The sequence below is a fragment of the Peromyscus leucopus genome, chromosome 6 (assembly GCF_004664715.2).
Source record: "Peromyscus leucopus breed LL Stock chromosome 6, UCI_PerLeu_2.1, whole genome shotgun sequence".
Taxonomy (NCBI): domain Eukaryota; kingdom Metazoa; phylum Chordata; class Mammalia; order Rodentia; family Cricetidae; genus Peromyscus; species Peromyscus leucopus.
The window spans coordinates 9,173,836-9,194,599 of NC_051068.1; the positions used below are offsets into that span (position 1 = coordinate 9,173,836).

The window sequence follows — 20,764 nt, forward strand, 5'->3', positions numbered from 1 at the left end:
CATTTTATGGGGCTGAAGGAATGGCTCAGTGATTAAGAATGCCAGCTTCAAAGCCATGAGGACCTGCATTTGGATCTCAACATTGCATGAGAGGGAGACAGGAAAATCTTGGGATCTTACTGGCTATGTGTAGCCGAAGTGTATGTGGAGGAGATGCATGCTCTACTAAGGAAGAAAAACTTGCCTCTCAGAAAAAACTTAAGGAGTGACAGAGAATGATGAAAACTGGTAACAAAACACATCTGACTAGGCATGTACACAAGGTGACACTCATGTGTCTGTATAAAATGACCCTCCATACCCTATTATTATTTTGAAACCTGTTTTGCATGAGGAACAGAGGAATCAAATAAAAGATACTTAGTCACATTACCCTTCACTGTGACTGGTTTATGCTTGAACCCTTCTGTTGTGAGCATCAGAGGAACCTTTGGCTTATCAGATTTCTATCAGTCCTGTCTACTGTCCTTCAAGAGTACACATGATGCAGGAAACTACTCACACCGATTGGGAGGAATCCTGAGTGTAGAGGATGCGAGGACTCGCCCTACCTTTAAGATAGATGCCACAACAGGGACACTTTCGTTGTTCAAGTTCACTTCTGTCCCGGAATCCAGCCTTTCCTTTAGGGATAGGAATGCTCTTGTTTTGCAGGTGTGCTGAAGATACCTTCAGTGATTGGCCCCTTACACTAATAAAGGATAGTATGTCCTGAGAAAAGAAAGAGAAACACCTGTCACTCCACTGGCAGCACAGAGCAGGTGTCCTTCTTCTTGAGAACCAGACTAATGGTGTGCGCAGGTGCAATGCAAGAGCTGGCGTAGACGAAGAGGACCTTGACCTGGTTTTGGTGCTTCTATCTCCTGTTGTACCCATCCCACCCTAATGTTAACCCTGAGACCTCAGGCAATGTTTATTTGTAATCAGATTTTCCACTACAGTAAAGTGATTTAATCCAACTTTTCCAATACACGGTTTGTGGTGAATAGCCCTCTCTTACCTTCCTATTCTTAAGCCAATGATTTGATGCACACTTGTTTCTCCACTTGATGATAGACTCGAAGGGGGGGTATTTAGGAGAAGCAGGATTTTGTCCTCAGGGCAGCCAGAGAAGAACCATATGAGACCTACCAGAATCACTGTAGGTAGAGTGCCATCCTCACAAATGGCAGTCAGATCTTTTCCGAAGAGTTTTCCTGTCTTCACAACTGGTGGGGTTGTGCACACTTGGTCCTGGTGAGGCACAGAGCCCTTGTGGAACAGCCAGGATATGAAAGGCCGTCTTCTCTTAACTGTTGGCTCCTCTGTATCTAAAGAGGAGATGAGATCATTACACGGAGTAGTTTCATTTAAGTAACCTTTGTTGCAGATTTCAAGTTTATAATGTACCTGGTGTAACGCATACAAAGAGGTTATCATTTCTGATATAAAATTCCCCACATTCTTAAGTTGGTTACTCGTCCTGTTGTGTGTGTGTGTGTGTGTGTGTGTGTGTGTGTGTGTGTGTATTCTTCTTCTCTGCACTCTACACTGTTGTTAGTCTCAGAGACTTGATCTGAGTGTTCTTCAGTGGGAATTCTCACAACACAATGCTGTCTAGCCCCCATTACATCATGAGGTACTTGATAGCCAGTTGAACAAGCTTCCTGAGTTATACACCATCAGAGGCCTCAGCGGTCATTTCCTTTCTCACAGCCTCCCTCACTGGTATTCAGATCAAGCTGTGTTCTTGTCCTCCAGCGTCATAGTGCCCCATTCTGAGCTTTCTTGCTGAGCTTTTTGAAGAACCACTGTCAGATTTCTTTCCTCAGCAGCAGATGCCCTCATGAGGAAGTGTGCATGACTACGTTTGTCAGGCAGACTCTGGGCCCATGCCCCACTGTGTTAGTTCAAAGCTGAGATCAAAGTCTCTTTTTCTCTCCTGAGATTGCTTTTAGAATATTGGACCATAGTGAAATCTTTAAAAAGTTACTACAAATGCATTAACAGTAAACAAAGGAGTCACAGAACAAAACACAAAATAAACAGTCTTTCTCAGCATACAATATACTGGTTGGCTTTCCAATACCAAATAGTCAGGCCTTAAAACACAAGTAATATCATTCAGATTGAGTAAGATGTGTGTGGGAGTGAGCATGTGTGTGTGTGTGTGTGTGTGTGTGTGTGTGTGTGTGTGTTCGTGTGCACATGTGCTTATACATGTATATATGTAATAATTTTTTTGGGGGGGTTTCGAGACAGGGTTTCTCTGTGTAGCTTTGCACCTTTCCTGGAACTCACTTGGTAGCCCAGGCTGGCCTCGAACTCACAGAGATCCGCCTGGCTCTGCCTCCCGAGTGCTGGGATTAAAGGCATGCGCCACCACCACCCGGCGTGTAATAATTTTTAAAACACAAAAATTTGAAAGCAATCAAAGTGGTTCATGGGAGATTTTTGGAGAAAGGAGAGGAAAGGGGAAAATAATGAAAGTATAATATAATTTGAAAAAATATTTAAATAAATTCAAAGGCCCCAGTATACAAATATTAGGTCCACTCAGATCCAAAGACACACATAAAACACAGTTGTTTTGTGAACTGAAATGAGATTAGAGACTGGGCTCCAATCCTAAGGCCATTTCTACCCAAGTCCAGAACAGATGATCTCCCCTTCCGTACACGTAATTTTTCTGTATAACTTTCATTACAGGTTTGTCTAAGTGTAGTGATTAGGACATTTTTTGCTGTGATCATGAAACCACATGATGGGGAACATATGGGGACCCAGGTCTTAGAAATCATATTCTAATGGGACCAAAGTTGTCTGCACACATGGTTATGTGTAGGCAGTATCTTGGCATACTTATGGTGACAATCTGTCTGGAAGAATGAAATGTCCTCCCTATGGACAAGCGAGTCTTGCAGCACTTAGAATTCTCTCAAGTCTGGCCTGGGGCATGTTGTTTGGTTTTTGATTTTGTTCCTTATTGTGCCCCTTTCCAAACAAGAAATGACACTATGCATTGATATTGTATGCAGAACAGAAACTGGAATTGAGAAAGGCCACTTGAAGGAAGGTCAGGGACTCACTGCTCTGCTTCTGGCTTCCTGCTGGGTCTCTGGGCTTTAGGATGAATCGCCCCTGTAGATCTGGTTGTTCCACATACAGCCCAGGCAGGGCAGGAAAAGCTGTGCACTTCCTTGATTTCCGTCGTCGTCGTCGTCGTCGTTGACTGACGTTACTTTGAATGTTTCTCATTATGATGTCATAGGGATGCTCATGCTCTATGAGAAGAAAATAGGAAATAAGAATGTGAGTTGAAACTGAGGGCAATGAATGTGAGCAAACATGCCAATGTGCTTTAGCATGCACTGTTATATTGGATTTCTCCTTGTGCTTCTCGACCAAGTAGACTGTACACGCTGAGCATCAGGAGCCTCCCTGGGATGCTCTGATGAGGTAAGGATGTGTAAGCCAAGAGTCTAAAAACAGAAAACTTTCAACTTGTCACTTTGTTTGAAGAACATAGGCCATCAGCACACTGTGTGGGGGACTTTTGCTGTGCTCCCTGTGACAGTTTTAAGGCCTGCTGGTTTCTGCCTTGAAAACACAGAAGCCTCCTGCACACAGCAGTTGTTTACCACTTGAGGGGGCACGAACCTGGGATACGGGGCCTTAACATGAGGTGGATTAAAGTCTCATGAGGTAGACAAATTTATTGAGAGCATTAGACAATTGGTACTCTGAGGGTGAAGAGTCGTCTCCTGAGCAAAGTGCACAATCACAAGGACAAGCTGCACATGGCAAAAATACTGTCCATAGAGGCTGCTGAGTAACAGCAGCTGACGTGAACTCACTCCTATCTGCTACACCTGGGAAGAGCACAAAATCACAAAACATTTCCGTGTTTTTGATGAAACGGAAGTCACAAGACCGTCTTGGTCTTGTGGAGTTTTCTCACAAGCACTCAGAATTTCCCTCTCACGACTCCATTCTTGGAATGTGTTCTGACAGTGACTGTGGGCTGGAAATACATCTACAAAATTGGAATTAATGTAGAGATGTTTTCTTTGCTCTCCCACATTTTACATTTTTCTTCTCTAAAGGAACCTTAAAGAGTCTGTGCTGTGATATGGATATGATTTTCTGGGAAGACGGAACCTTGCCCTTGTCCATTTCTGATGAATCACCAACACAATTAAGCTCTTGTTTTGCCTTTCCTTCTGACACAGATACAGGGTCATTGCTACAATCAGATCAAGAGTTACAGTAACATTTAAATTAGTAGACTCTAGAAGCTTCCAAGGGATCAATATGGAACAATCTAGTATGAGTATACTTACTTGAGTATGGCCTGTGGGTTGAAATACACATTCAAAATGAATGCTGAGAAATCAACAAGACTGTTCAATTCTTGGGATTTCTGAAGCATCCATGATGTGCAAAGCTCTTCCAAACCTTAGAATTAAAATATTACCAAGTTGACACCTTTCAGTAATTTATTTTGTAATAAGCCCCCACATTTGTCTTATCATTGACTGAGAACTGTCATTGTATCCACCTTATAAAAAGCAAAAGGACCAGACATTTTTGGCACATGTCTGTATTCCCAGCACTCATGTGATGGTGACAGTGAGGGTCAGGAGTCCCTTACCTGCCTGGGCTCAATATCAATACCCTGTGCCTTAAAGAAAAAAATATCAAAGATGTGGGTGGGTTATTCCCCCAATATTGCCCAGTGTGCTAAAACCCGGAAAATAAATATTAAAAAAAAATAGTCTGATTTCTGTACTTTGAGTAACCAAGAATATCCCCAGAGATTGTTTTCAGGATATATGAGAAAGGTTTGAACAACAAGGCAATGTTCTCTCATCTCCAACAGACATCCTCACTGATACTTGTCTGAGGATCACTACATGTCTTAGAACATCACCTTTTCAGTATCTTTTGAAGGTCAGCCTCAGGAGCAGACTTGGTAATCTCAGATTTTTAATTCTTATCCAAATGCTTCAGATAATTCTTTTATTACTATTACCTATGGGTCAATAATCTTATGAAAAATTCCAGGAAAAATGCAATATAAAGAATAGCAGGTGATTGAGTCAGGAAGCCTCCCAAAGTCTGAACAGAATATCTGTCATTCAATGAGGTCATAGAGAGATGTAACTGACTATATTTACATGGATTCAGAGAAATGGCTAGATTTCACATTTTCATTCCAAAACACAAGCTACATAGTTTGGAGTAAACAGAATATTCTTTAAAGTTTTTAAATTTCAGTTTTAGTTATGTGTCTAAGTGTTTTTTTTTTTTTTTTCACATGTATATCTGTGCACCATGTTGTACCTGGTGCCTGAGCAGGTCAGAAGAGGGAATCATATCCCCTGAAACTCGAGTTTTGGATGGTTGTGGGTGTTGTGGATCAAAACCAGCCCTTTTGCAAGAACACAAGTTAATAAGTGCTCTTAATCACTGAGACATGTCTCTAGCCCCTAGCATTGTCTTTACTCTTCAATGAATGAAAATTAAATTTTTTTATTTAGAATCAAGAAATCCAAAGTCTTGTTTTGTTTGTCTTTTTAGGAAAATTCTGTTTCTCAGGTGGAAATGCACAGGAAACTTCCAGGGATTTTTTTTTCACCAGACCATAGACTGTTGCATAAAGAGATAGTATCATGTGACTAGGTTCTATTAAATAGTTGGTAATTGTAAATTAAATGAATGAAATAATGTTTAAGTTATTTTCTTCTAATGTTGATTTAACTTTAAAGAATGAATGACGAAAACATTGAGAATTCAGGGTGAAAACATTGCCTTGGTCAGCCCTCTTTAGTTTTCCCTGTTACTTACCTTGGAGTAGGTTTGGGGCTTCTTGGAAGCCACGACAGAACCACAGTTGGTAATCTTGAGCACTCTGGGGGGCGGGGGGCAAAAAGAACCAACCATCACAGATAATCTTTCACAGTGGATTCTTTAAGAATACCTTTCCTCACCATTCCCAGCTCTCCAGCAGGAAAATTTTTAGGATCACCATTAATGATGTGTTTTTTGACTACAGGTTTGAGTCACCTGCAATGATTTCAGGAGAAAACCCTTGGGTCTTGCCTTACCTTTCTCATGGAGCCTAGATCTATTGATCCACAATAGAATGTGAATGACCGTGGAATAAAAAATTACATTCACCCATCAACACTTACCAAGAAAAAGTTTATTCCAAGATCTGTTACATCAGTTTGTTCACGTGTGTGTGTTGAATATTGAACTTTGACTTGAAATGCCCACACAACCTATTACCCAGAGAGCCATACACCCTCAGTGCCTATGATTTCTTGAGCAAAGTAACATTTGAAAGATGTGGTAACCTCAGCAAGACCGGGAAAAATAGACAAAAAACAGAGAGACTTTGAGGATGCCTAGGAGTAAAAACAACTTTTGGCTTTCCTTCAGAGATGTCCAATCTGTGGAGAGAAAGGACTTGTGTCTAACCTAGAAAATCGGCCAGATGCTGAAAACAAGCTCCACAACACAATTACTGTACACAGTGCTATGGATCCATTTGGAACAACCATCTAAATAGAGTATTCTGTTGAAATATTTAGCACCCTACTATAGTGGATAAAGCAAAAATATGCTTTAACTGGAGGTATCATTAGTTGGACTTTGTTGTTGATTCCAGATAAAAAACAATTGCACTGCCCTGTAGAAGTCTTATTTATTAAAATGTGCAGACATACACACTCAAGCAGACAAACACACCACTACCACCCCCCACAACACACCATGGTAGTGAGAGAAAGAGAGAGGGACATAGACCCAGGGAGAGAAAGACATAGACACAGGAAGAGACAGAGACAGAGAGAACAACACAGAGAAATCATACAAACTCACGGGAGGTGATAGAGATGGTCATCTACACATACAGAAAAAGATATACACAAAGAGAGACATAAATACACAGAGACACATGTATTTTACACACAAAAAGACAAAGTTAAACACAGACATGTATGCAGAGAGAAAGAAGAACAGAGATAGAAACAGACACATACACATAAATATTAAGAGAGAGAGAAAAAAGAACACATCCAAACACGACATCTACACCTCCACACACAGAGAAGTGAAAGAAGAAGGAATGGGAGAGGAGAAGGAATTAGATACCAAATATGAAGTACAGTATAATCAAAAATAAAAAAGAAGAACATCATTCGTTCTATGATAGGCAGTCTTTAAATTTGATGTGTGCATATGACCAAATAATCTCAATTATTTTTTATAATAGAAAATGTAAATTGCCCAGGGTGACTAAAAGTATAGCTTAAAACCATTGAGCTATGAGTTTCATTTCACATGAACCTTAGACAAAAATTCAAGAAAAACGTCCCTCTAATTTATCATTATATCTTAGATGCTTCAGTTCTAAAGGAGATTGTAAACTATGATTTGTAAATTTATCATGATCAAGTATCTTCCGTATATCTTTATATGTACATTTACATATATGTAGATCTCAAAAAAAAAGCTCAAATTTAAGTCAAAGTAGCTTGAAAGTAACTTACAGACATTCCTATCATAGGTAGCAACTTCTTGATAACATCATTCACCGTCTCCAAGTCTGTTGTTGTTACATATAAAGGCTATAAAAAGTGCAGAGAAAATGCTATAAAATAACTTAAAAGCACACAATTAGCTATTGTCTAATCATCACTTACAATCTATGGGCTATCATGACAACTCTAATGTAGAATAAATATCTTGTTTTCTTCCCTTTATATACAATAATGCTGGAAGACTGTAAGTCTAACATATTTATCTTCAATTTAAGTACTTGGTTACTGGGTATTCAAACACAGCAGGTAACCGGTTTTTATGATAAAGGGGGACTGTAGAGCCATGGGTGCTGAAACTCAGCATTCTGAATTTTCTTTCCTTATTGAGGTAGGGTTAAAAAGAGGGCTGATGCCTTTCCTTCCACCCCAGCTCTGCTTCCATCATTTTATAGCTTTATTTTCATGCACAGCATATATACAGGTCTAGGAAAGTCAGGATAAGAACTGGCTGCATCTTTTCTTTCTTTTCGAAATACCAATATGGATGAGCACTTTCTCCATGTCAGGCTTTGCAAATAGATGATATTCAGTGTAGAAATCTGTTGAGGTCACAAATTCAGCTACACTGAACCTGACGAGAAAGAAGAGAAAGTAGGAAGTAGCCTTGAACGCATTGGCACAGGAGACCACTTAGTAAATATAACACCAGTCGCACAGACACTGAGAGCAACAATTAATAAATGGGACATCCTGAAAATGAGAAGCTTCTGTAAAGCAAAAGACACAATAAATAAGACAAAACAACAGCCTGCAGAACGGGAAAAGATCTTCACCAAGCCCACATCTGATAGAGGGCTGATCTCCAAAATATATAAAGAACTCAAGAAACTAGACATCAAAATACCAAACAATCCAGTTAAAAAATGGGCTACAGAGCTAAACAGAGAATTTTCAAAAGAACAATCTCAAATGGCTCAAAGTCATTTAAGGAATTGATCAACATCCTTAGTCATCAGGAAAATGCAAATCAAAACAACTCTGAGATACCATTTTACACCTGTCAGAATGGCTAAGATCAAAAACACTGAAGACAGCTTATGTTGGAGAGGATGTAGAGCAAAGGGAACACTCCCCCACTGTTGGTAGGAATGCAAACTTGTACAGCCTTTTGGAAATCAGTATGGTGACTTCTCAGAAAATTGGGAATCAATCTACTTCAAGACCCAATGATATAACTCTTGGGCATATACCCAAGGCAGACTCAACCATACCACAAGGACACTTGCTCAACTATGTCCATAGCAGCATTATTCATAATAGCCAGAACCTGGAAACAACCTAGTGTGGTATTGTGTTCCCCGAAATATTGTGCATGCTAATAAACTTATCTGGGGTCAGAGACAGAACAGCCACACTATTAAACATAAAGGATAAGCAGTGGTAGCACACGCCTTTAATCCTAGCATTCCAGAGGCAGAAATCCATATGTTCAAGGATACAGCCAAGCATGGTGACTCATGTCTTTAATCCCAGGGAGTAATGGCAGAAAGCAGAAAGATATATAAGGCATGAGGACCAGAAACTAGAAGCACTTGACTGGTTAAGCTTTTATGTTTTGAGCAGCACGGTTCAGCTGAGAGCCATTTGGATATGAGGACACAGAGGCTTCCAGTCTGAGGAAATGAGACCAGCTGAGAATTGGCCAGGTGAGGTTAGCTGTGGCTTGTTCTGTCTCTCTGATCTTCCAGTGTTCACTCAAATAACTGGCCTCAGTTTTGATTTTATTAATAAGAACTTTTAAGACTCATGCTACAGCCTAGATGCCCCTCAACTGAAGAATGGATAAAGAATATGTGGTACATACACACAATGAAGTATTACTCAGCTGTAAAAAACAATGACATCATAAAATTTGCAAGCAAATGGATGGAACTAGAAAATATCATCCTGAGTGAGGTAACCCACTCAGAATGACAAATACGGTATGTACTCACTCATATGTGGATACTAGATGTAAAGCAAAGAGTAACTAGGCTACAACCCACAGCTCCAGAGAAGCTAGGTAACAAGGAGGATCATAGAGGGATGCATGGATCACCTTGGGAAGGGAAAATGGATGAGATCTCCATGAGTAAACTGGGGGGGGGGGCAGTAGAGAGGAGGGGATGGGGGATGAATACACAAGGGAGCAGGATAGTTGAGCTGGGAGAGGGATGAAGTGGGAGAGCAATGAAAGAGATATCTTGATAGAGGGAGACATTATGGGGTTAGGGAAGTTCCCAGGAATCCACAAGGACAACCCCAGCCTAGACTACTAGCAATAGTGAAGAAGGTGCTTGAGCTGGCCTACTGCTGTAATCAGATTGGTGAATACCCTGTCATCATAGAGCCTTCATCCAGTAACTGATGGAAGCAGATGCAGAGATCCACAGCTAAGCAGCAGGCCAAACTCTAGAGTCCAGTCGAAGAGAGGGAAGAGGGATTATATGAGCAAGGGGGTTCAAGATCATGATGGGTAAATCTACAGAGACAACTCAACCAAGCTCATAGGCACTCACGAACTTTAAACCAACAGCTGTGGAACCTGCATTGGACCAGATTAGGCCGTCTGCATATGGGAGACAGTTGTGTAGCTTGCTCTGTTTGAGGGGACCCTGGCAGTGGGATCAGGATCCATCCCTGGTGCATGAGCTGCCTTTTGGAGCCCACTACCTATGGTGGGATGCCTTGCTCAGCCTAGATGCAGGGAGAAGTGGATTGGTCCTGCCTCAACTAAATGTACCAGGCTTTACAGACTCCCCATGGCATCCTTTACCCTTTTGGAGGAGGGGATGGGGGGATGGGTCGGTGGGGAGGAAGGCTGGAGAGGAACGAGGGGGGGCACGCAAGGAAATGAGTGGGGGATCTATGGTTGGTATGTAAATGAATAAAAAGTTTTCTTAAATTAAAAAAAAAAAACCTGTTGAGGTGATAGATCTAGAAGATTTTAGAAATGAAACCCCATCTTTCAAAACTCTTAAGAACAAACAATGTGCTCATGGTATTAGCTCTTTACTGTCTCTCATGTTTAGAATCTTCTCCAAAGATCTAGGAAGACTGTGTAGAAAATAGAATGAAACCAATTGATAGGAATCTGAGCTGATAGCACTGATATAGTGGAATTCTAATACATCTTTATAGAATATGACAATCAATAGATAGGTATAGTTTTATGCACATGGGTTCTACAATATCAGATATGTCTGCAATAAGGATTGTAGGAAGACTCTAGGAAACTGTCCTTTAAAGGAGAAAAACAGCACAGGTGCCCTCTCCCTATCCTTAACAACATCACTGAAGCAAGGTGAAAGGAACCACTCCATAAACCACCTCTTTCAGGGCAATTTTATTTATTATCCTTTAACTGCTAGGCATAACTGACTAACTTGAACATAAGTGTGTGTGCAGTGCTGAAGATTGATGCCAAACTTTACTGTAACATGCCAGGTTAATTGAATTTTATGAACAAGGACGTCTTTCACTCACTGATTTAACATCTTACTAAGCATAGAATATATATATATATATATATATATATATATATATATATATATAGAGAGAGAGAGAGAGAGAGAGAGAGAGAGAGAGAGAGGAGTAATATCTTTAACGATAAGAAAAGCTTCTGATATTTTGGTGAATGTGTGAAAACTGCAATAATTTTAAAACTGAAGTATTTTTTACAAAAAAAATTGTGTGATGGGCTAATAGTGTTTTAATTGACATCATTGGAAGATATTGCATTTTCAAAGCATTTGGAACATATTAAGATCTAAATAATGATTACAGGGATGTGTACATTCCTTCCTGATGGTGATTTTGTTCATAAAACAGACATATTTCAAGAGAGAGAGTCTATATAAAGAAACTATTCCTGAAAATAGGGTTTATTGGAGAATTAAAAATGAAAATATAACATAATTTTGCTGTGTATGTTAAAATATTACTTGACACATAAAGAACCAGGGATATGTAAATAATTCTTAAGAGTGAAGACCAACCTCATAATAGATCACATGTTGAAACTATGAGAAATCATAAGTTTTTATAATTATGCTTAATGATATAAAGGAATTATGTTTAATGTTAAAAATAACTATAGCCTCAGATAGAAATATAAAGTATAATAATAATGAAATTATACATTAAGAAAACTAAATAAAAATAATGATCAGGTAAAATAATATTATTGATATCACTAACAAGGCATGAATTTCAAAACATATTATTTAAAATCATATAGGCATGCAGTGAAATGCTTTCTTCCAGCCATAGCATAGCTATTGACTCAAGAGGACAGCACAGTTAATTATTATCTACACAAGATTAAGTTCAAAAAGTTAGTATTTTCTACATGTGTAATTGAAGTCAATGGGGAGAGAGAGAGAGAGAGAGAGAGAGAGAGAGAGAGAGAGAGAGAGAGAGAATGATTTTGGGATATCTTAGGAGTGGTGTAGGTGAGATGGCAATGGATTTGTATACTTGTATAAAATTATGGAAGATAATTTTAGAATTCATCTGCATCTATGTATTTAAAAATATAAACAGTCTGAGGGATCTATGTTCAATTTCAAGAATTTTACTGTGAAAATTAGGGGCAAAATAGTCCTCAAGTAAGAATAGCTATAAAATTTTCCTTAATTTGTACAAAAAAATTCAGATTTATTTTAAGTGTAATGAAATACACATATGATTCAAAGAAGTATCAAACCTCAAAAAGCCAAATTATAAATAGAAAATCAATAGAAAAACTTAAAGTATATAAAAATATGTATGAAGGATCATTGCTGACTAGAAAACATGGAGAAAGAAAAATGATGGATGATATTTAAGAACCAAAAAATCAAAAGACTGTTCTATGTTCTGAGAATATCTCTTTAAGAAAAAGAGGGAAATAAACACATTATCACATGAAGAAAACCAAAACATATCTATAGCCAATTACCTGCACTACGCAAAAGGGTACTGGATAAAATATTGCAGGATAAAATATAAAAGCAACAGAATCTTGGATGAAAATTGGTAGGTAATTTTATTTTAAAAGAATTAGGTCTCATTTGCAATGGTGTCTTAAGGTATCAGGGAGATTTCTCGTGTGCAATACTGAACATTTGCCATGGCTGAAATCCAGTAGTGGAATGGGAACAAAAATAGAAAAATTAGAAAAACAAACCAGAAAAGCAAAAACCAAAAGCAGGGGCAAGAGAACATTTCCCTACTGGTCATTCTGCTCTGCTCTGCCCTGAAGACACATCTGGTTCAGCAAAGCTAGCTAGAGTGTTCTCATGATTTACATTATAGGCTAGAAATTACTTTTATACAACACTTTTCTCCTTAAGGACTGTTGTGTATGATGGGGACCTGCTATGCAGAACCAATTGCTGCATGATCTAAACTATCTTCATCAGACACACCTTGGTTACCCGAGTTCAATTTCAACAGTGACACATTAGAATATTGACTCTAAATGTGTTTTATATAAAGGTCAGAACGGTGGCGATCCTTTCAGCTAGATTCCATCCTGTTTTTATAGTAGGAAAGGTTTTTTCAATGCTTAGCATTCTATATAATAGCTAAATTGCTGATTTTCAATGAATCCAGTAGTGGAATGGGAACAAAAATAGAAAAATTAGAAAAACAAACCAGAAAAGCAAACAAGCATATTAATAAACATGGGTGTAACTTAATAACAGAACAACTATCTAGTATTTAAAGACTACACACATGATCTCTCTCTCTCTCTCTCTCTCTCTCTCTCTCTCTCTCTCTCTCTCTCTCACACACACACACACACACACACACACACACACACACACACAGCTATATTAAATGTCTAATGATGGATTCTCAACTGAAGTTCCATGAAAGGACGTCCTTATGCCTTGAGATTACATGGTGATGCAGCCGTTCTTCAAAGCACGTGAGAGAACACCCAGCGAGAGACAAAGAGAAGGAGCAGGGGACGGGTTCATAGAGGTCAATTGTGATCAAGCAGGTGAGTATGGAGAGTGAATAAAATTCTTGATAATATTTTGTTTAAAATTTGTTTATGATTATCCATGATTAGAATTGTTTATGATTAGACAAAATATTTTAAAATAAATAAGGAATAGTAGAAATAATACATAAGTCTCTATGTAAGCAATAAGGACTGGAAAAAATTTAATTGCAGTAGGAATACTTAGCTTGGAAATGTATGTTGTTGTAACTACCTGAGTCAATCTTCAGTCATATAACCAAAAATTATTTCTTTTGTTTTAGCACTGTAGCTAATGTAGATCAATCTTGCTTCATGTTGCTTTCTACATATCACATATGAAAGACATGCATGCATGGCATACACATACACCTTTTCAACAAAATACTACCTAAATATCAAACTCTCTCTCTCCTCCACCCTCTTTTTATGTCCCCAACTTCCATTGCTCTATAAACTGCATGTCTCTCCTAGTCATGAACTTGGGATGTCATTTTTGGTTTTATATTCACATACACTGGCACAGCTTGGGATGTCCTCGGTGAATATCGGGAGTTTAACATGCTTCCTGTAGCCCTTTGTGGCTTCATTAATGGACCTGTTCAAATGCATTAAAACACACAATACAGTAATGAATTTGTTAATATCTTATTTTGCACTAGTCATTGTCAATATTTTACCAATACCATGTTGGTTTTAAATAAAAGACTATCAGTTCAGCAATATGCATTATAGATTAGGGAATGTTCAAAAATATTTCAGCAACAAAGACATATTTAGGTAATTGCAGAGACCCACAGAGGTTTTCTATTAACAACTTATGCAGTGTCTGAGAATCTGAGCTTGCTTTACCCAGCAGGGCTGCATAAGGGGATATTTGACCATGGGTATGGTTACCAGGTATTTGGAAGGGTCTACAATTGGCTGTGTGGTGTGCGTTGATCTAGACAGGAGGAGGTCTTTTGCCCCACCCCCTTTGAAGAGGCAGAGGGACTGGTGGGTTTGATCCAGGTCCTCCTGAAGCTATCCTGTGTTTCTGTCTTTCTCCTCTTCGTTTTCTTTCTATCTAAAAGTTTCTTATCCCTCTCTCCTCCTCATAGGAACCCTTTAAAAGGTGGGAGCTTGCCTCACACATATTGGCACCAGAACTAGGGACTTGGGTGCAGAGGAAGAAAGTGAGGGAGAAAGAACCACGGAAGCAGCTGGACATGTCTGGTTTTGTATTAAGTTTAAGGTGGTAGTATTTTATTCTTAGAGAGCAAAAACTGTATATAGAAAAGTTAGGCTGCAGCAAGTACCTCTCTCTGTCTAAGTTTCTCTCTCTCTCTCTCTCTCTCTCTCTCTCTCTCTCTCTCTCTCTCTCTCTCTCTCCCTCTCTCTCTCTCAATTTCTATCTATTAAATTAATAAAAAAAAAAAGTGTAGGGTTTGGGTATAGGAATATTGCGCAGAAAGAAACTTAAGATAAGAGTAGAATTTCCGTAGTGCCGGACCTGAAAACAGCGTCCAGGAACAAGCAGCCACTGTGGACTTAGCAGTTTGAGGAAGAAAAGTTGTTACAGGGCAGGGAAACAGTAGGCAGATGTTTGTATACTCGTTTGTAGAGAGTTTGAAAACTAGGGAGTTAAGGTAGAACAGCACAAGAACAGAGGTTCTTGGAGTTCGTAGAGGAGCCGTGTTCTTGGTTTTCCGACTATGGGACTCTGGATACAAACTCCTGGGGGAGAGTAAGAGTTGAAATGCAAAAACATTATGAGGAACATGGGCCGGAAAAAATTCCAGTGGAAGCTTTTAGTCTGTGGGCATTAATTCGGGACAGTTTAGATCTAAGTCCTGAGCAGCAGGGGGCAATTTTCCTGAGGCAGATACAGGCAGAACAAAACCCTCAGCTCTGCCAGAGCTGCCTGTCGATGAGAATGCTTTTACAACATCATTCAATCAGGGTCAGTTCCCTCTTGACCATGAAGCCCAGTTTAAGGAACAGAAGTCTTGGGATTAGACAAGGGAGGAACTAAAGTGCTTGGAAAACTTCGTAATTTCTCTTTCTCAAAAACTGGAAGCTCTTCAGGTCTCTCCTCAGAAGGGAACTTTGGGGGGGGGGTGTCGTCTATCAGAATGGTAAAGTCACCCATAATATTAATGAACCATGGTTTGGTGAATCTAAGGGAGTCTTTAGGTTTGATGCAGTTGCATCTGGAATTTATTGATTTATTTGATGCCTTTGCATCAAGACTTTATTGATTTAAAAAGGGCTTGGCACAGGTAAGGCTGTTATAAACATCTTGACCCATGCTAAAAGGACATTCCATCTTGGTCTTCCTCCACTCCTTTACAGGGGTGGCGGGGGCAGCCATAGGGGTTGCTGTGGTTATTTCAACTACTTGCAGCTCTTAGTAGGGACCTGAGTCAGAGTTGAGTTAAGCTCTGTACTTCCCCCTGCCAGAGGCTAGTAGTCAGAGACGGGTAAAGTTCTTCTTGCTAACTTCTAATGGATCACAGAGTATGCTTGATGGAAAGTGCATCTCCACAATAGGTAAAGATTTGTAAAGAAGGATGACCTAAGGCAGGCACAGTCCATCTGAGGGGTCTGAGGGGCCCTTTAATGTATTAAAAAGCAGGAGCAATAGACAACCACAGAGGTTTCCTAGTAAGAACTTACTCAGGGTCCAAGAATTTGTACTTGCTTTACCCAGCAGGGCCACATAAGGGGATGATTTGACCACAGGTGTGGTTACCAGGTATTTGGAAGGGTCTACACTTGGCTGGGTGGTGTGCTTTGATCTAGCAAAGAGGAGGTCTTTTGCCCTGCCCCTTGACATCATTATAAAAATCCCTTTTGAAGAGGCAGAAGAGGCTGGTGGGTTTTGATCCAGGTCCTCCCAAAAATATTCTGTGTTTCTGTCTTTCTCCTCTTCACTATCTTTCTATCTAAAATTTTCTTATCCCTCTCTCCTCCTCATAGGAACCCTTTAAAAGGTGGGAGCTGGCCTCCAATAGGTAATAATACATTGCCCTAAGATGTGATTGTGGAAGCATATCCAGTCCTCAAAATGTTTCGTGTGACAGGAAAGGGGAGGAACCTGCTTGATTTCAAAGTAGGAAGCAGTGGATGGTTTGCATGTGGAAGGTAGAGTAACCTGTATTGGTGGGAATTTAAAATAAGTCTGTGAGTACAGTTTACCCCCATATATAGATTAAAGAGGAGATGATGAAGAGCATGGCACCAGGACTTCCTCAAAATTAAACAAAATATGCATATTAACAGGAGAGAATGAAACAGTAGTCAGGGATCATCTAATCAACACCAATTTGAAGACAATCTATCAGATATATAGATAGATAGATAGATAGATAGATAGATAGATAGATAGATAGATATAGAGATAGATAGATAGATAGATAGATAGATAGATAGATAGATAGATAGATAGATAGATAGATAGATAATGGATCACAGATTACCATTCCTATACTACCAAGGTATTAAAATATGAATGCTAGTAAAATACCTTTGGAGATAAAAATACCACCAATCTTTCTGTTCCATGGAACTGTAATACAAAAAGTGAAAAACAATTAGACTCTTGAAACACTTATGCAAAGATTTTTAAGACTATTCCTCATAAAAATATTATAAGCCAGTTGTCATCAATGAGAGTGCAGGTGTAGGTGGCATTCTCCACATGACTGGGATTCTGATTGACCTGTTATTTCACTGGAAATCTTCCATGATAAGAAGTTCACTATAGTGTGGAAGCTGGCCGTGCATCTCACTATTTTTATTTCCCTTTGCCCACATCCCTGTGCCATATATTGTTTTTCCATTCATAAGTTTAATATGTAAGTTGTTTCTACATTCTGAATATAATGAATGATCCGTGCTATGAAGAACATTTGTTCACAGACTTTTCTTCTCCTTTTTTCAATGGTTCTACATCCATGTTTGGAGCTGCATAGTCACATGGGAATTCCATGTTACTTTCTATGGAACTATGGACTGATTTTTGCCCAAAGACCAGCACATTTCATGTTTCTACAATTACCTGCTCATCCACTTTATATTCTGCCTGCAACCAGTTTCATCAGAAGGGTGGACTGTGCCTGTGATTCCCAACCTTCACATGTACATAGACTGTTGTCTACATAATCATCTAATGTCACCAGTTACAAAAGTGACACAGCAGGAACTTTAAGACACTTAGTGATGTGCTGGCTGAATACACTGATACACATTCAACTGAATGTGAACTAGTCTAAACATGACTTCCGAATTTCACTCCTTCATAAAAAGAAAAGTTTAATGGAAATGCTGTCATGAAACTCTTCATAATTCCCTAAATACAGTACTTCCTCTCATATTCAATGTGGGAGAAACACTAAGCATTAACTATAGATAATCTTCAGGAATATTAACAAGGGAAAAGAGTGTATTTAGAGAATGACACAAAGATGATCTTCTTCCTCAAAGAGTTCTGTGGAAATGTTTTTCTCAGGTAAAGATCAAACTCACAGAACCTAGAAAGTTTATAAAAACCTGCAAGTGCTTATGTTAGTTGAGTAAACTCTGGAATGAGGCTAGAAGTTTGGACAGAGGAATGAGGAGATTCCAAATTGGGGGTTTGTATATGATGAACTCTTCATGTGGAAAAGAAAGATGAATGCTGCTGTATGCTTTCCCACAGCAAGTGTATGCTACACTATCCCTGTGAGTCCAACAAATGCACTCAAGGTATTCTTAGTACACCATGATCAGATCCTCTCATGAAAGATAAGAATGTGAATTTGACATTTACCTGCACTCCACAAAATAACTCTGACTCTGATGGTCTAAGGACACTGGTCCTCATGTGTTGACTATAGACACCAATGATACTCCACTACACAAACACTCAAGACCCTGAGCTTTTAATAAGTGACTAGGTTTATCTGTATGGTTAAATACTATATTTTTTTTTTTTAGGAAATTAACTTGGGAGTGTAGGAGGTAATTTTCAAATTTATACTACACAATACCATTGGAGTGAGATCAATTTGTGTACTTTCAAAACCCAGAGAAAAATCAGATCGGTTGGGGAAGAAGAATGTGGGGAATGGAGTAAGGCCTTGTTCTGTCCATATCCTTCAAAGAACAGGATGACCTCATTTCTACCCCAAGGATCTTGTTGAGTCCTGATGAACATCACAGGTGAAAATCTAAGCAGTCTAGTTCCATGAAGAAATGTGTGTGGTGGAAAGTACAAATGAGGGTCATCATGGGAGGAAAAAACTTGAGTTGGCAGTCTGTATACAATCAGACTAACATGATTTCTTAATCGGTAAACATGTTGGTTCATTGATTTGATTTTTTTCCCTGTGAATTAAACAGCATTAAGTTGACCCACAATTTCCACAGCCAGCCTCTTGTGAACACAAGTCCAAGCTGTAGGTCTTACCGAAAGGTTGCCACCAAATTTCCCATGGGCCAGGACAGGAGAATCGACTTGCAAGCAGAGCTGTTGTCTGTCCCGACTATGTCCACATAGTCACCCATCCACAGATAACTCAAGGGATGACATATTTCATCTTAAAGTTTCCCTTATGCCTAGAGAGAGAATCAAAGCATCTGTTGGTTTGCTTTTCATTGCAGTGGGAATTACTTGTGGTAAGTCCTAGTTCTTCCTGCTCCAGAGCAGAGGAGGACTCATCCATTTCTATCACACAGGCAGGGCTCATGCTATGGTAGATGCGCCTCAGCAAAGTCTGTGCTGAAGGAAGTTATGAGGTTCACACTTTTTGATGGCCAAGAATAGCCATAGTCTGGTCTTTTTTCTGATAGTTGAGTGTTTAGAATGACCACACTGTGTATTTTAAAGACGTGGCATTTTTAGAAAACCATGTGCTTCAATATTTCTCCCATCTATTTAGTTAAGTGTTAAACTTTTCTTCTTGTTTACTTCCATAACTTCAATACCAAGAAAATTAGTTAAGTGTTTTATGTTTTACTTAAATAAATAATTACATTTAATGACCTTTTCCAAATAAATAATATAGAAATATTGCCTAGATTACAAATATGTCTTCCTACCAAGCCTTCTGATGCTATCAAAAGTGTTCTTGAGAAACAATTGTCTTAGGAGCATTAATTTTCCTTCTTTCTTTATTCTTTTTATATGGAGCTTGTTCTTTGATAATTTTACATGCATATTCAATGTGTTCTGATTATTTTCTAATACTCTAACTTCTTTCCCTTCTATCTGTTGACCACTCTCCTTCCCACATGCACACTTTTTGTATTTTTTTAATAGTTGACTGTGTTTTATCTGGGGCATTTTTTGCATGAACCTGGGCATGGATCTCTCCATTGGAGACTAGTGAGCTAATAGGTGGCTACATAATTGAAGATGATTCTCTCTCTCTCTCTCTCTCTCTCTCTCTCTCTCTCTCTCTCTCTCTCCTCTCTCTCTCTCTCTCTCTCCTCTCTCTCTCAGATTCAGAGGACACTAGGTCAAAAGTATAACCTCTGGTTCAAAAATCCTACATGTAAATCTTCTCAAATCCAAAACATCTGAAGACTAACATGATACTCCCATGAAAGAAGGCCCACCCCATATAATGGAACATGCTCTAGTTAAAATGCAAGCGTAGCATGTAACATTCATTTCAGGATTCACATACATACATATGTCTCAAATATATGAAACATCTGTATTTCCATTTACTTTTCACCCTCAAGACATCTAATTGCATATATATTAATACACAATTATTACATATACACACATACATATATATATAATATGAAATGCTTAAACTAGAAACCTCTAATTCAAATTTTAGTGTTAAGGGATAATCTGCCTTGAAAATGTAAATAATGAAAATCATCTCATAAGCTTGATAATCCTCTTTACTTAATATGAACGACAATCTCAAAATAGTTTTAATTACCATTGTAACACAATAGAAGGGAAACAAAAACTTCGTCTTTTAGGAAAGTCAGCCATTTTACTTTCATTTATTCACAAAAAACACAGTGAATTTCACTTACATTCACAAATTACACTCATATGGGAAATTATCAGTATGTTTTATTGATTTCAAATGAGTTTATTTCTATCTTTTCAGATTAAAATATGAGGATTTCCAACCGTGGCATGAAGGGGGGCTGAGGAGAAATGATAAGGAAGATGGACAGGTTGGTGGACAGCCAGGTCATTCAATCGTTTCATTCTTGCCGCTGTCGGACA

General features: G+C 38.8%; 1 protein-coding gene across 1 annotated transcript in view; it reads right to left on the minus strand.

Moving 5' to 3' along the window:
- Nucleotides 1–887: 887 nt before the first annotated feature.
- LOC114695358 overlaps nt 888–20,764 on the minus strand; it is a 30,436-nt gene continuing 10,559 nt past the window's right edge. Inside the window, exons 4-6 of the mRNA XM_037207273.1 lie at nt 5,830–5,893; nt 3,069–3,263; nt 888–1,310 (exon numbers count right to left, since the gene is read on the minus strand). Coding sequence (XP_037063168.1) covers nt 997–1,310; nt 3,069–3,263; nt 5,830–5,893 — 573 coding nt within the window. The 3' untranslated portion in view covers nt 888–996. The remainder of the gene's footprint in view (nt 1,311–3,068; nt 3,264–5,829; nt 5,894–20,764) is intronic.